Source organism: Pleurodeles waltl, chromosome 5, assembly GCF_031143425.1.
Source record: "Pleurodeles waltl isolate 20211129_DDA chromosome 5, aPleWal1.hap1.20221129, whole genome shotgun sequence".
NCBI classification, from domain to species: Eukaryota; Metazoa; Chordata; class Amphibia; order Caudata; family Salamandridae; genus Pleurodeles; species Pleurodeles waltl.
Window position 1 is genome coordinate 197975797 of NC_090444.1, and position 16322 is coordinate 197992118.

At 39.8% G+C, this 16322-nt stretch overlaps 1 protein-coding gene across 1 annotated transcript in view; it reads right to left on the bottom strand.

Moving 5' to 3' along the window:
- KCTD3 (potassium channel tetramerization domain containing 3) overlaps window positions 1-16322 on the bottom strand; it is a 290532-nt gene that overhangs the window by 75295 nt on the left and 198915 nt on the right. Inside the window, exons 10-12 of the mRNA XM_069233892.1 lie at window positions 13742-13857; window positions 4912-4999; window positions 4698-4814 (exon numbers count right to left, since the gene is read on the bottom strand). Coding sequence (XP_069089993.1) covers window positions 4698-4814; window positions 4912-4999; window positions 13742-13857 — 321 coding nt within the window. The remainder of the gene's footprint in view (window positions 1-4697; window positions 4815-4911; window positions 5000-13741; window positions 13858-16322) is intronic.

A 16322-nucleotide genomic window follows, 5' to 3' on the forward strand; every position in this document is an offset into this window, starting at 1 on the left:
GAAAAATGTCCGGTAAAAAAGAGTACATGCACCTCTTGGCACAGACAGCATGTAAATCTGTATTTTCTGCCCATTTTTAAGGGGAAACTAATAAATAGAGCCATGTATTGCATTCGATAAATAACTATCTCTAGTTTTATTTTTTATTGAGTGTGATAAATAATGTACAATTACAGAAGCACTTAATTGAGGTCTTAGTCTCTCGTAACGGTTATGGAGAAAATACCAGCCATGCTAAATATGTGAGTGATCAGCTAAAAGTTAATTTTTCAGCAATTTGATAAGCATCTTTAAACACATAAAATATGTTTTTTAAAAAACACTCAAATTTACATGGAAATATTTACATTTTGTGATTGCACATAAATATCCTTGTGTAAGCCTTTAACAGGGCAGTGCATTTTGTCCTTCCCTCCTCAAGGTTAGAAACAAATACTGAATCAGATTTGGCGGCTGCTGGGAAAGACTCATATGATTTTTACAGAGAGAATTATCTGGTGGAAAAATCAGATGTGCTGAGGACTACCACATATGTTTTGGAATAGTCCATGTTGGGCTACACCTGGGGTTGGCCTTCAACTTATTTTTTGGGTGGAGATTGTTAACTACTTCTACTAACTTGTACAACAATAGGCATACCTTACAAAGGACACTACACTGGCTGTGAAAGAACACGTGCTCCGTTTTATTTTCATTTACAATCAACATTTACCTAGCATCCTTTTAGTTTACCTAGTATCTTCTGCAATGAATCTAAGATCAGTTTCTGCTATGTCCAGTAATCATATTGGAAATCCTTCACTGTACTCCTTTCTCGTTTGGAAGGGGTCCCCACTAGTAATCTCAGATCTGCAATAGACTTTGTTGATTTCCTTCCTGTATTGAAAGGTCTCACTGCTCGTAAAATATTCTGTTGAAATATTTGGTTTTCAATTTGTATTTTGGTTTAAAAACACAATGGTGGCTACTCATGTGCTGAATACTCTGTGAACAGCGTTGCTGCAAGTATCCTGAATATAGGTGGTTATGCGCAAAGCGCTAAGGCTTTAGCAGGTTTGCTGATGGTGATAAGAACACAAATGAAGGACTACCAGGAAGGATAGGCTGAGCAAAGTGTTGCCCACACTGCTGCATTGCCCACACTGATGCAAGAGTATGAGGTGTGCAGGACGAGGCACAGCAATACGAGGTGCAGCATGCTCAGGCCATTGTTGAACTGGTGCAGTTTATGGTTAATCATCGTTTGAGATTGTTAGAAAGACCATAAACTCCTGCATCTCTCAATGTTTATACAATAGACAACTAACAGAAGTGTACACATTTCTCCAAAAATGACACAGAACTAAGGGCCAGATGTATCAATGTTAGGATTAGCGATAACCTAATTGAGATTTTCTGCAAATCACAAACAGGAAATTGTCATTCTTAATATATGAAACTCTGGTTTTCATTTCGAAATTCCTAGTGGGTCGCAAATCAACCTACCTCACAATATTAATGAGAAGGTTGCAATTTCCGACCCCTTAGGAATCACTGCCATAACAGGGATGGTGGCCTGCTGAGGTCAGCAGACCATCACGTCTGTGACTGCTTTTAAATAAAGCAACCTTTTTTTATGAAATTTGTTTTCCTTTAGGGAAAACGGGATGAAATAAAAAGAAAAGTTTCTTTTTTTTCTAGTATTTGTTTAAAAAGATGCAGTTGTTGTGTAGCCATTTTAGCTATAGATTTATACATATTATTTTAGCATACTAGGCCTGCCGCTGTGCATTTTAACCTAGATATATTTTATTCAGCTTTGTTATACATTTTAACAATAGCCACATTTGCGGTCTTGTTTTATTTTTTCTATCTAGCTGTTCTTCGCCTAGGTCAGCACTGCGTTCTTAAACAAGACATTTCTTTCACTCTGTGCTTTTCTCAAGGCTGCAGTAAGATAGGTTGCAGGCAAAAACTGGAACGCTTTGTCTCCAATGTTCACAGAAACATACACACTCATACGTGGGATCCTTTCTTGGAACATCAGCTGTTTTATTATAAGTACACTATTTTGACCCATGTACGTTAGAGGGAGATTCCAGCCAGATGACCACGACTGTGTGTTGATTGCTGAGTACTTTGCTGCAGCTGCTTATGTTGACTACAGGCCTCTTGCTCAGGTATAAAAATTATGCCTTCGCAGGGGAACCTGAAGGGCCGAATTAGAGCTTAACATTCTGTGCTCCAACATTGCCTAGGTAGGAAGTATCCTTAACAATCTTAGTGACACAATGGTAGCGTTATTTTTGTGTTTTACTCTCTTTGTCACAATTTTAGTCCTATTGTGCTTCATCGTCCCAGTTATTGCAATATTATCTAAGGTGCAGTTGCTTCAATAAAACCTTATTGAACCATACTCTGCCTCTGATTGTCCTTACATATGTGAGACTAATGTAACTGACAGAAACGGATGAGATCTGAGTGACCACGATTGCCCTAAAAAGTCATTTATGTCATGCGCTCGGTTTCTTAATCATCCCTGCTCTTGGGTGGGGATGAGGCACTGCTAGTTAGCCGGAAGAAAACCAGGATTAGGCCGACAGGTGTCACCTGGTGTTGGCTCAGACTCAGTCCCCCACAGTACAAGTGATTCTGCCGCCCAAATCCAGCAGTCTCATTAGGATAATGAGAACCTACATGACACAGTGGTCCCCTGGACCACTGCCTTCTCTCTTACAATTTTTTTATTCTATATTCACAAATGGAAAGGAGGCCCCAGGGGACCTCTTCCCATTTGGAAAGTCATTACCACCACAGTTAGGTAGTCGGTAAATTATCAGTGTTTTGCAATGGGAATTCGGTTGCAAACATGAATGCATACCATTCCAATTCGGTATTTGGAATGGATGCCCCTAATAGGGCCACATGTACAAATGTCAGGTTTTGTGACTTGCAAATTGCGAGTCTTAGCGACTCGCAATTTGCAAGTTGCAAAACCTGATGTACAACAGTGTCTCAGACACTGTTAGCGATTCCCAAATGGGTCATGAAGGACCTGCCTCATTAATATTCATGAGGCAGGTCGCAAATTGCGACCCATTTGGAAATGACTGCACTCACCGGGATGGTGGCCTGCTGAGGTCGACAGATTTCCATGTCTGTGACTGCTTTCTGAATAAAGCTTTATTTATTTTTTAAATGCAACATGTTTTCCTTAAAGGAAAACAGGATGCATTTCAAAAATAAAAATGAAATGTTTCAGTTTAATTTAATCAGAGTAGGCAGTGGTCCGTGGGATCACTGTCTGCTCTGGAAAAATGTTTGCACTCCATTCACAAAGGGAAGTGGTCCCTTGGAGAGCCCTTCCCATTTGCAAATGGGTTAACACCAATTTGAAATTGGTGTTAACTGTGATTATTTTATGACTGCATTCATGGTCAAAAACAATCATACATACAACTGCTACTCGCAGTTGGGAAGGGACTCCCTTGGCACCTGGCAATCTTATTTTGCTATTTAGTAAATACATTACCGAATTGCAAAATTGCATTTGTACATTAAAAAAAGTGTTTTTTTCAGTGCGCAAACAGCCCAATTCTGAGAATTGGGCTGTTTGTGCAAAGAAAAAAGCTTTGTACATCTGGCCCCATGTCGCAAACTAAAACTGCGATCCCGTAACAAGCTACCGAATCACAGACTGGGTTTGATACATACCGAAATGCTTTTTTGTGGTCGCAAATGGACCGAGTCTGCCCGTCTGCGACAGGAAAAAAGCTTGATACATGTGCCACGTAATCCCTGTCGCTCTTCATCGAAATCTGCACATCTTCATAATTATTATAACTACGAATGATTCAGCACATATTACTGCAGACCTCAGCATATCATAACATTTCTCTGATCCTTTTCCAGCCAATCTCTTGAAAGGCACAAGCACCACCCTCATTCTTCACTTGTAAGGACTGGTGCACATCCAAAGACCTGTGATCCTCTTCCTCCTCATAGCTAAAGCTTGCAAAATGATTTACAATGTGAATCCTGTCTCGCCATTCTTCTTGACATGTAAAGCAGTGTTTGACACCGTCAGTCAAAATCCAGGAAGAACAGATCAGTGAATCTCATTAGCAAATCAGACCCCACCACGGAATAAAATCCCTTAAACCAGGAAAAGGTTTTAAATCGGTGGTTAATTCACTAGCTCGATTAGTATCTACAACCAAAAAAAAAAAAAAAAAAAAAAAAACATAGCATCCTAGTGCTCAACACTCCTAAATGGCTGCCTGTAAAAGCCAGAAACTTTTATAAGCCGTAACACTCTGCAAGCGGGAGCAGCAAACTACCCAAACACATAAATTGGTTGTGTAGAGAGGTACTTGCTCACTCCAAACCACCAACATTCAACAGCATTAGGAATCTGCTCTTGTTTTACACGGACTAAAAATATAAAATCACCAAGCTAGAACCATCTTACTGAGAGATGCAGATGCTCCAGATATGAGACAAGAGAGATGCATTGTGCCAGGGGGCTTCTAGGACAAACCTACCTTAAGTAATATTTAATTAGTATTTTGGAAGCTCGTTTATGGGTTTTTTCAAATATTTAGTTTTTACAATACGCTGTTCATACACCATCTCAGAGAATATATTTGCATTTGTATATATTTATTTTAAACAACTTCCAGTCAGAAGCAGAGTTATGCTTATATTATTGCACCAACTTGTTTTGGGAGTCAGGTAGACACTGAGAGCGGTTATAGCATCATTGGAGGGGTCGTGGTAGAGTTCTGTCACCAGTAGATCATTGTCCTTCATTCGCAATGGAAATTTCTGCATGTCTGGAAATAAAACAGAAAATAAAGTACATGTAAAAGGAAAACAACACAGGTTACACAACTTTCCACCTATACACAATACCAGTTTTGGCAACCTTACCTATGTAATATATAGATCCATTGTTACAGCCCAAAAGTAGAAAGGAGCCCGCTGTATCATAACTTGTTATAGGTACAACATCCTGAACCTAGAAGGAGGTGAAATAAAACATCGTGATATTTCTACAGGAGACCAGTTTTATAAGGCACTCTATGCCATTAATTCAATAATGCAGGCAAGTGAACAAATACTGGCGTAACTGAGGAAGGCCACGACAATACTGCTTTGAATATGTTTAGTTTTTATATAGCACTTGCATTACTTCTGAGCGCTAAGTCTATTCTATTTCTTCTTCTGCAAGCATGAGCATCACTGAATTAAAGCCAAACAAAGGACCATTTTGTCTTCTGATAAAATGCTGCAATTTTCTTTGATTGGAAATATTTAAAATAATCCAAGGACAATAAGCATAAAAAGAGTTACAGAGAGGACTTGAGACTTCCATTTTATTTTATTAAATTACGTTTGGGCATCAAAATCAAATAATTATATTAGCATCGAAAAAATACGTCCTGGATAGATGACTGCCCTCTCAACACGTAAAATTAAATAATTAATTATGAATGAGCAAGGACAGAGACTTGACATTAATGTTAAGCTTAGCAGTTTCATGAACAGGCACTGGCAAAGTCAATTTGGCATGCTTTAATATGCTAACGCTTTCAAACATAGACATGCACAAAGACTATTTCTTCCTTGTGTCTATGCAACCTGACACTCTTTGCACAAAAAGGGCCCATGCCTATGTATAATCTCCCCATGATTTCAGCGCTTCATGCCACCACTATCACAAACTTAAGGAAACACAGCATAGAGCTGTGGGGCATCACTTAGTGCACAAATAAAATGCAGTAGTGAGAAACAGCATTCGGTGTGAAAGATGGTAATCGATGTGAACTCACAAATTACTTACAGCGCTCTGAGATGAAAAAATCATCATTCTTGGCGCATCATTACCATCTCTGTGAGAATTTTTCAAAGAGCATAACTTACACTGATATGCAAAAACACATTTAGGTACACATTCAGGTGCACACTCATTTGGGTGCAAAATTACCGCTGCTGTAGAGTAAGCACAATTGCAGTATCACATTGAGATGCAAAATCATCTAAAGGTGGAAAATCACCCTTGGTTCAACATCAACAACAGTGTTGAATCACTTAACAAACACAAATCACATTAGCTGAAATTTTGCAGCTGCTTATAAATTCTCGCTGTGTTAACTTTTGTTTTGCCAAGAGATAATCTATTAGGCCAGGGTGCACACCATTCCAGTTCATAAATCTTCTGTTGGAGCATGGGTCATTAGTAGGGATAAGTATATACCCACTACTAGAAATAAGGCCACCATCCCACCATAAGGTCCCGTCAGAGTCTCAAAACCCTAGCCCCTGGCTCAACTCCTGGTAGCTTGGCAATGAGTAGGCAGGCTTACCTCAGGAGACAGTTATGTAAAGCATTTATATACACCAAAACAGCAATTAAGTATGACACACAACACAATAAAATTCCCACACTAGTAAAAACAGATAATATGTTTATCTTTAAAATTACACCAAAACGACAAATATTCAACAAAGGGAACTGGAGATATGAATTATTAAAGATTAAATAAATAAATATGCTTTCTAGTGCTTAGAAATCTATAGCCCCAACCAGGGACATCTGGTTATGCTAGACTGGGACCAAGTCACAATTTGAGGCCGACCGCAATGGAGCTCTGCTTGCATACACTAAGTGGGAGGCCTGGGTCAAGATTTTACCTTCAGACTTAGTGGTTTTGCTGGAGCTATTTTTCTCTGCGGCGAGCGATGCTCCTCTTCAGGCTGGGATCCGATGCAACATCGACGGCTTGAGTTTCTGCAAAGCCCCAGTCAAATCCTGGAAAACTTGTTGATTGGGAAAAGCTCCGGAGCTTCAGCGGGCCAAACTTGAAATTCAGGCCGGCTCATGGTTTGTTGGTGGTGGCTTGACTCTCGTCAGCAGGTCAGTCACACCTTATGGAGCTTTTTCACAAAAGTTCTCCAAACTTCTATGTATCATTCCACAAGTACTACTTTGGGTCTTGAAGTGTCCAAAACACAAGTCCAAGGGGCTAGTAAGTCTGAGATGGTCCTTAGAAGTTTGAACTTCAATTCCCACAATGCACTTGGCCAGATCCTTAAAAGTCCACTAGACACACTCCAGGCTGGGGACTTCTTGTGGAAGTTGGTGCAAGGAAACTCTGTTAACCTGTTGCTTTCAGGGACTCCACTCATTAGTCCTTTTATAAACAAGGCAAAGTCCTTAGGGCTGTAGTTCCCATTGTGCAGCGGGAGCAGTCCTTTGGGTGCAGACCAGGGTTCCAGCAGGCCAGTCCTCCTTCTCCTTGTAGTTTCAGGCAGCAGATCTGAGTTGCAATGCAGCTCAGACATATTTTATCAATCATCTTGGGAGGCAAGCAAGGGGGCATCCCTGTTGAAAGGGATGCAGGGTGCCACACAAAAGCTTGAGAGCTTTCTCCAAAGTGTGGCATGTTTTTGTTCCACAAAGCACTGCACTTTAAAAACCAAGCTGGATGATTTCTCTCCAAAAGAGTAAGACCTGACTAAACCAACCTACTGGTGTGGCTCATTTCCATTAACACTCCCCTCTAGATCCTCTGCAAATTCCTTTCCTGGGCCTGGCATCTGTCTGAGGGGTATAGGGACAGGGGGCAGGCCTGGCTGGCATTCCTAGCTGTCCTGCTGTCTTTGAAGCCCAGTCTGATTTACCCAGCCCCCTTCCTGGCCTGAGCCCTGCAGATGCAGAGCTCACTCCTCCAGAAAACCTCTGCTCTATGCAGGCCACTTATCACTTCATTCAAGCAGCCTGACTAATCCGGTTGAGGGTGACCAATCAGGAGAGGCCACTAGCAGGCTGGAGTTTGGCTTACAGAAAATAAAGTCCTATAACTTCTCTTTTGGATTAGTTATGATGAATTCAACAGTGGCAAGTTATTGGACTATCATTCCCAATCTTTTGAGTCCTTGAATGACACATTTAGCTCCTTCCTACAATATTTATGGTTATATAACTAAATTCTTATGGTAACTTATGGAACTAAGCATCTACTATGGAGAAAATGAAATGGGCAGTTTTTCTCTCACCAGGGCATATAAAACATCTTTTCCACTGTCCCTGCTTATAGATACATGGTGCCCCACACCTGGGGCAACTAGGGGAGACCTTAGGGGTGACGGATATGTAAAAGGAAGATTTATTATCACTGTAGAAGTACCTTTAATTGCAAAGTCAAATTTGCACACATTTTACTTTATAAAGACAGTCTGCAAGGCAGGGCTGCCTTAAAAAATGACAGCAGGCAACACAACAGTGCACATTCCAGTGCAGGAAATATGCTGGGCCTCTAAAGCTCCATGGCCTATTATATACTAGGGACTTATAGGTAGTTTGAATCTCCCTTGCAATATTATATACTAGGCACGTACAGGGATCTGTCATTGCCAATTGTAATTATACAAAGTATTGTATACCTTTTTAATCAGAGCACTGGCCCTGGCGCCTGGTTAGCTGAGCCCAAGGCACAGTCAAAGTGAATTACCACCAGGATCAATCAGAAAAACTGGGGGTGAACATGCTAAAAGGATGACTTTCCCACAACCTCAAATTCATTGTTTTATGACCAAAAAACTGTAGGACCCAGACATCATGAGCAACCAGTTTAGCAGGACGGCAAGTACTTGTACTACAGAAGAGGACTTCTGAGGTTTATAAAATGAGGTGAGTTGGATTACAGAAGGGATCTCTTACAAGTGCCGCAATACTGCACTGGCTGTGAAAGAGCACTTTCTAGTTTGTATTTTCATTTATAATTAACATGCATAAATAGTATCACAAAACATGGTTTGTCACATTAGAAACATGGATGACAAAGTATCTGTCTGGCAGTCCTTATCTGATTTAAAGTACACTGTGACTTGTTCTGAGTGAATAGGCGTGTTTCATCCATTTAAAAGATCAGCCTTCAGCACAGAGTATTCTAGAACCATAGAACACTATTTCTACTTATGCACCCGGGCACCAAAATCTGCAATGCCTTAAACCCCTCTCTGAATGATGAGCTCTCTCTTTTTCTTTTTTCCACTTTAGAAATCATAGGAAAACAGATCTTTTTATGATATTGTTTTGGTGAAACTTGCAACAAAAGAGGTAGCAAATCAGCAACAATGAATAACTGCTGTTAACACATAACCTCTAAGCTGTCAACCCAATAACTCGAATAAATTATTATTGAAGGCTGCAACAACAGATTATGCTATATTATAGCATAGTCTGTCATAAATGAATGACACCAATTGCAGCCATAAAATTCTGCCTGAACAGGTAACAAAATCAAATTCAATCTGCTGATAAACATTGATTTGTACTGATATTAATTTCTCTTGCTTCATATCTACAAGTGAATTTTATTACAATAAACAGAATTTTTAGCACACTGCTATAACTGATCCAATTCTACTTACACCTTAATTATTTCAGAAACAAATACTACTGACAGGATTAGTGATGGGCTCCCCTATGGAACACATGTATGCCAATACCTTTAAGTATGATTTTGAACAACAGTTTTTAAACCAGGAACAATGCTATAATTAATTGAAACACTGTAAAAGTTACATTCCCAATATTAGAATTTAGGATGTGGAGGTGAGTGAATTTAAAAAACAAGTCTTCAGCACATCAAATGATAATTGAAAAAAGTATACAGTTCAGTTTAATAGTACGATTCACTTTCATGCATGTTTGGGCACTGAAATATCAATGGTCAGCAGAAAATCATCACAAAACCAACAGTTATAATTTAGTTCCTACATATAGAAAGTTTCAGTCGCCAAGGTTTATCTAGGGCCTGTCCTATAGTGAACTCTTAAGATAAGAAAGATCGTTTCTGAAGAACAAAACTATAAGAGGTTAAAAAACCTTCTATATAATCAATTTACAGAGCGTGAATGGAAGGCAATTTGATTAGAAGCACTTGATAAGGTGGGGAAGAAAGATTTCAAAGACGTCCTACAAGAAAGGAATATGAGCAGTTAATTTTCATCTTAGTCAAAAGACAAAAAATATTTTCATAAACAGGGAAACAATATCAAGGATAAATAAATGGACGCTGAAAGGATACGACAGCAGGGTAGTGAGAAAGTGAATTATTAGTTTGGGTCGTAGTGAGACCTCACCAAGTAATAATTCACTATTCTGTATCAGGCCCAGTTGATTACTTCAATTTAAACCTTAGCTCAGAGCTGAGTAGGTGTGGCACTGAGCAATCAGGATTAACTCAAAGGAACAATTGTAAAGGATTTATCAGTACCAAAACAGTTAAAAAGCTAAAACCAAAACATAATAAAAATCATACACCAATGTATAAAAACAGTATAAACTCTGATAAGCAAACAATTATCAAAAGGCACAAAGTGCCAACTGTGGGTATCTGGTCACACAAGACTGGGTTAAAGTCAAAAGTGAAGACCAACTGCGATGGAGCATGGGTCAGACATAGTGACCAGGTTTGGCATAACAGAAAGCTTACCTTTGACTTAGAAACATTTTTGGAAGATGATAATACTCAGAGGGCCAAGGCAACAGGCTGTCGCCGAGATGGGTTGCATGAGGTTGGATATCCGTTGGACGAGGTCCAAGTGAAGCCTTTGACCTTTGGTGGGAAATCTCAGAGGGATAGAAATACAAATTTTGCACCCAGGCAAGGTCCCACATCAGCCGGATATTTTCAGCGTCTTCTCGGGGTGAAAATCTCTACCTTTGAACTTAGAAACTTTATTGGAAGCCCAACTATTTTTAGCATGGCAAATCACCAAGTTGAATCCGACCGGCGATGTGAGGTTGGCAGTTGCGGATGGGCCGCGTTCCAGTGGTAGTCACTGGTTCTTTGGGTAAACATCCTTGGAAAAGTTCTAAGTCCAAGCTTTTAGGGTTAGGCAGGAGGAGTGCACTATGACAATAACCCAAGGGTCCCAAGGATGCCACTTAGCAGTCAGGACTCACTCCTGGGGAAACCACCAGCATGTTCCAGTGAAAAATCACTATAACTAGGCCTTGCATTTTCCCAGCTATTTTCTTGTGCAAAATGATTCTAGATTAGAATCGCAGGGATCACAATTCACCTCCTCCGACAACAGACCATAGAGAACCCTGCAGGCAGAATTGTCCTGGATCTCCCTAGACAAACTCACATCCCCCCCTACCTCAGGGAAGTCCACTGGCTCCCTGTAAAGAAAATATACCAGTTCAAGCTTCTGACCCATGCAAACAAGACCCTACACAAATGGGTCAAGCCTACTTGAACCACCACCTGAACTTCCAACAGCTCACAAGACACCTTAGCCCCCCTTCCCTTTCTCTAACCCTCACCCCTCCACCTGACATAGCAGATGCAGAGGTCATTCCTTCACCTACCTAGCAGCAAAGACATGAAACGAGCTACCCTTTCATCTAAGGACCTCACCATCTCTTCCAGTGTTCCCAAAGTCCCTGAAGACATGGTACTAGGCAAATCAACTGCACCCTGCCAGTGCCTGGATACCCTCACGGGTGACAAGTAGTGCTTTACAAATTTACTGATTGATTGAATCAGTGTTTTCACCACCCAGTTACACTCCTTTCTGGTAATAACACTTTTGCACTATACTAATATATGTGTCTATTTATTAGAACGCTTGCTCCAAATGATGCTTTCTTGGGCCACGTTTATTCTCATATACACTCACATGTTAATATACAATGTCTAAATAGATGTCTTGCATCACCCTCTGCACATTAACCAAAAAATAAGCTTGTATAATACTGGAACAGGAAGAATATACGGCAAGACATAACCAGAGTCCCTCTTTTGTATTACAGATTGTTTCAACAATGGCACCCTCAGCCTCATTTTGAGGTTTGGTATAAGGTAGAATAAAATAAAATGTTTCATATGTTCATAAACCTCAAGAAAGCAGGTACACCCTAAGGAAGTTTTTCAAATTAGGGACCAGTTCTTAATGGAATAGCTCATAGGTGAGATAACTAGAACTTAACATAGGTGCTGCATAAAGATGATGGATAGGCTAAGTAAAACGTGGTTCACTTGTTATAGCCAACTTACATTCAAAATACTTCCTGCCAATAATATTTCCACTCTCATGAGTGACTAATGATAGTCTACCGATCGAACCATTTCCAATAAGATTTCCAAAGTGGGAGAAGACTGTTCAGCTGAGTCTAAGGGCTTCCCAGAAATGGATTAGCTGATTAAATCCACAGTATTTAAGGGAGTGAAATTTCCACTTCTTACAAAGGGGGTCATAAAAGGCTGCGCTCTACACTGATGAGGCAATATTGGCCCATAGGCAGACCGCGGACAATTAGGATTTACAGGTGTCACGAGGCCTGGGCATGGACTCACTATAGTGATTCCTCATTTCCAAGTACTCTATAAATCACAATGTCTTTGCCTTGCATTGTTGTATATTGCACATTTTTCTGTTGTGCCATTGTTTTGAAACACATTCACTTGCTGTGCAGCCACTTTCCTGGGATTTTGTCTGTACATGTTTTGACTGATCAGTGGGCACAACAAGTGCCAGTTGTTGTTTTCTGTCCATCCAACAATCATTTGCAGGCTTCTATAAACATAACACAGTAGCTTTTCACTGTATCAAGCTAATGTTATAAATTAGATCTCGCAGTGTATTTTTAGAGAAGTGGATTCTAGCAGAGCTGACGCATCTGGGGAACACATGCTCTCCGGGTGCAGGCAGTCTGTGTAAATGGGTTTACACTTTCCTATGAGGACCACTTGACTAGGCAAACAGAGGTATGGTGTTCTCCCCTCCCAGAGATAATAAATATAACAATAATAATGATAGCATTCCTTTGCATACAACTACAGGGTAGGCTCAGGCCACTATTGTTTGCATTATGGTGGCACTATGTGTGTTATACAGTTTTATAACTGCCATTCTACATTTTTATATTTATTGCCAGTACTGTAATCACATCTAATTTGCTTCATAATAGGCTATGTTAATTGCAATAAATATATTGTGTACTTTCATTGTGTCTTTTTTTACTGTCGCTATGGATATGTATGACCTAGACAATGTATAAAAAGGACTGACCTGTTTTCCACTGTTCCCTGAAAAAGGTGGTTAGAGTGTCGTGCCTTCTGGGTTGTCACAGTTACTTCTCACTCTGTAAGGTTAGGAGGGCAAGTAAGGCACTGTGAGCTAGTCAGGTATTTTGGTATGACAGTACTGATTTGGCAAAAATGGCACAGCCCCTGCATTCAGACATTGTGTTGTCCAAAGGCACAATTGTGCAAAAGCAGACTCCTTGCAACACTTGAAGACTGTAACTTGGATTGCAGTCCGCCAGGCCGCATAGAAGATGACTTAGAAAGCTTAAGTGGAGATCAAATAAAGGCATTTAAATTGGGGGTGATTATTGAGATATAATGCCTTTAGAGTTGTGACACCATATGAAATAGCTGTGTTAATATTGTCACATTACAGCTTTAGAATGGGTGAATGGCTGCTTACTGAATGAGACTTGGTAATGCAATTTACCCCACACTGCAAAACAAAAACACTGAGTAATCAAATGAGAAAAAGACAGTTGCAGAGTGGTTAAACACAGATTGATTATTTCAACAGGGCACGCTAGTGAAGGCAAGTGTATTATCCAATGTAATCATTTTCAAAGTTTCTGAAGAGGCCTTATGCTCACTGGCCAATACGCAATGACACACGCCCATCAACACAGTCACCATGTAAAATACAATTTGTTTACCTGCCAGTGTTGAGTCACAGCGTTCCACACTCCCACCTTCCCAGTGTGACTAGTGGCAACAAGCTGATTTCCGATGAAGAAGAGAGCATCCACTGGGACTCCAAGACTAAACATGCCTAAAAAGAAATGAAATATTCATGATGTATTGAGACAGAAAGCAAAGAGTTAAGAAGTAACGGTCTTCTAGGACTAAAACTAAACATTTACAGTGAAAAGTAAGAAAGAAATTGAGAGTCAAGATAAGAAAATATGCTCAGAACATTATCAGAACAAGATTTAAAAAAAATATGCGAGGGAAGCTTGTCTGGAGGGTAAACTAAGATCCTGTGACAATTCATTTACCATTAACAGTTACAAGCAATCTGATACAACAGTTGGGGCACAGATTTTCAGAAAGCGCAGATAGCATTCATGTCTTCACCCTACCTTCCCACCATCAACAGAGTAGAGAATATGCTTGAAAACTGAACCAGAGTGCAGAAGCTGTTCTGCAATGCTAATGGAGCCAGAAGCACACAGCATGGTTTGTAATTTCTCACTAACCTTTGTGGTGGTATTACAATATGGCAGTGATCCCACACTGCATCTCATATATACCGCCGGGAAATGAAAAGGCATAGGTAAATTGATGGAGGGGCACATAACTTCTTTATTCCTGATTTTCTTGATTTGATACCAATAGCAAATAACGGGATATTAGCACAATAAACTTAACACAATACAGCACTAGAACTTCAAGGATGCTGAGAGGTAATTAGAGCCTAATTGTGCTAATTTTGAACCAGGAACACATCTAATTGTCATTACCAAGTGTTTCCTCCTGCTACTGCAGTAATAGCCAATGTGCAGAGACATGCAGCTCGAGTTTTCCTAGTATGACCGCCCACAAGATAGACACACATTTGAAGTACTTTTCAGTCTGTAACAATTATTACTTAGTGCTGAAACCGCCAGACGTATTACTGTATTACGTATGTATTAATATAACTACCATATTATTCTTTACACATCATTTTGTATAGTAAACAAATAAAAAAAGATATGGACTATGGGACTACACAGCTGATCTCTGCTTTCAAGTGATTAACTATCATACATAATCAATTACTTCAATATTGATAATCTACCTCGGTGAAGTTTCCTTTCTTGCTACTGTGCATGTACTTTGTACTGAATGCTAAAGTACTGAACCATACAACAGCATGAAGTAACATTTAAAGTAAAGTAGCACAGTTAAGTGTGCTGATAAGTGCAGTTCGTCTGTCACATGATGACAAGACACTGTCCCTATGCTCTGGGGTTTAATATGTAGAGGAATGTTTGAGCCCCAAAGGAGCTTGATTTTTACCCTCGACTAAAGCAAACACGTTTTATTGTTATTCATTATGAATTTAGTCTAGTAAAAAAGCATCCTTTCCATCTCTGTGTCGAAATAAGTTGAAGATGTGTATTAAAAGAAGCAGTATGGCAAAACAAAACACCCCTCTACGCTCCTTCAGCTTTGAATCGACAAGCATGAGATCCTTCCACCTTGAGTCCAAGGGTGTACAACTTAGCGGCGCAGTGTACAGGAGTCTGAGGACCTCTGGCCAATAGTGATTCATTCTTTAGGGTGTTCATGGTGGGCCACAACAGGCACATTGAAATTCCCTTTATAGACAAGATGGCTTCTGGCCATTGCAAGTCATAGCAGCAAAAGTGCCAGCACCTATGAGCAGGTTCCAGGTCCTGCAATATCGATCTCTATTTTCACATAGAAATAGATTTAGCAGGAGAAGAGCAGGAAGTGCTATAAAAATGTTCGTGCTGAAATAAGATCTGGATCCAGGTGTCCTACATGTGCTGAATAGGGATTATGAATAGCAAAAACTTGGAATTGGATAACCAGCAGGGAAGGAACAGAAGGGACGCAATTATCATAGTTCCAGTTGAACAACTTTTACTCAATCTGCATTTTCCAGCGAGTGGAGGATTGATGTAAGTGTTAGACACTGCGACAAGCCACAGTAGATGTCACAATTTTGCAGCGCTTCTGACTCAAGCTATCCTTTGGTCATTACATATCTGATGATAGCATATTAATATTAATTTTAGTGATCATAAATTGTGTTCGATATTTTTTCAAGGAATACAAACAAGCACTTCTCGATGTGCCTGATGAATTGGAATGTGTCACTAGGCTTCTAACTGCAATACTAGTTTAGGTGTATTTCCAAACCAGCCATCCATTTATTTTGTTTGAGCCCATTATATAAAACACAAGAATTTAGATCAGTGAGTAGTTACAAGATCACAAAAAAAAGACCTGGATTCCCGAACCATTCACTTTCGGATGAAGAAGCATTCAGAAAAAGACGAATGTGAATAGTTACATTGGAGAAACAAATCCAAATAGAATAGTTTTAACAAAAATGTACACAATATGTGCCCTAAAGATGATCTTTCTTTTACACGTCTCCAGACGATATCTGGTGCTGAAGCCATACATAATTATACAGATCCGTGTAAAGATGTGCCAAAATTAATAATTTTTTGACCATTGATTTCCATGTCTGCATAAGTTCCAATCAACATAGAATTA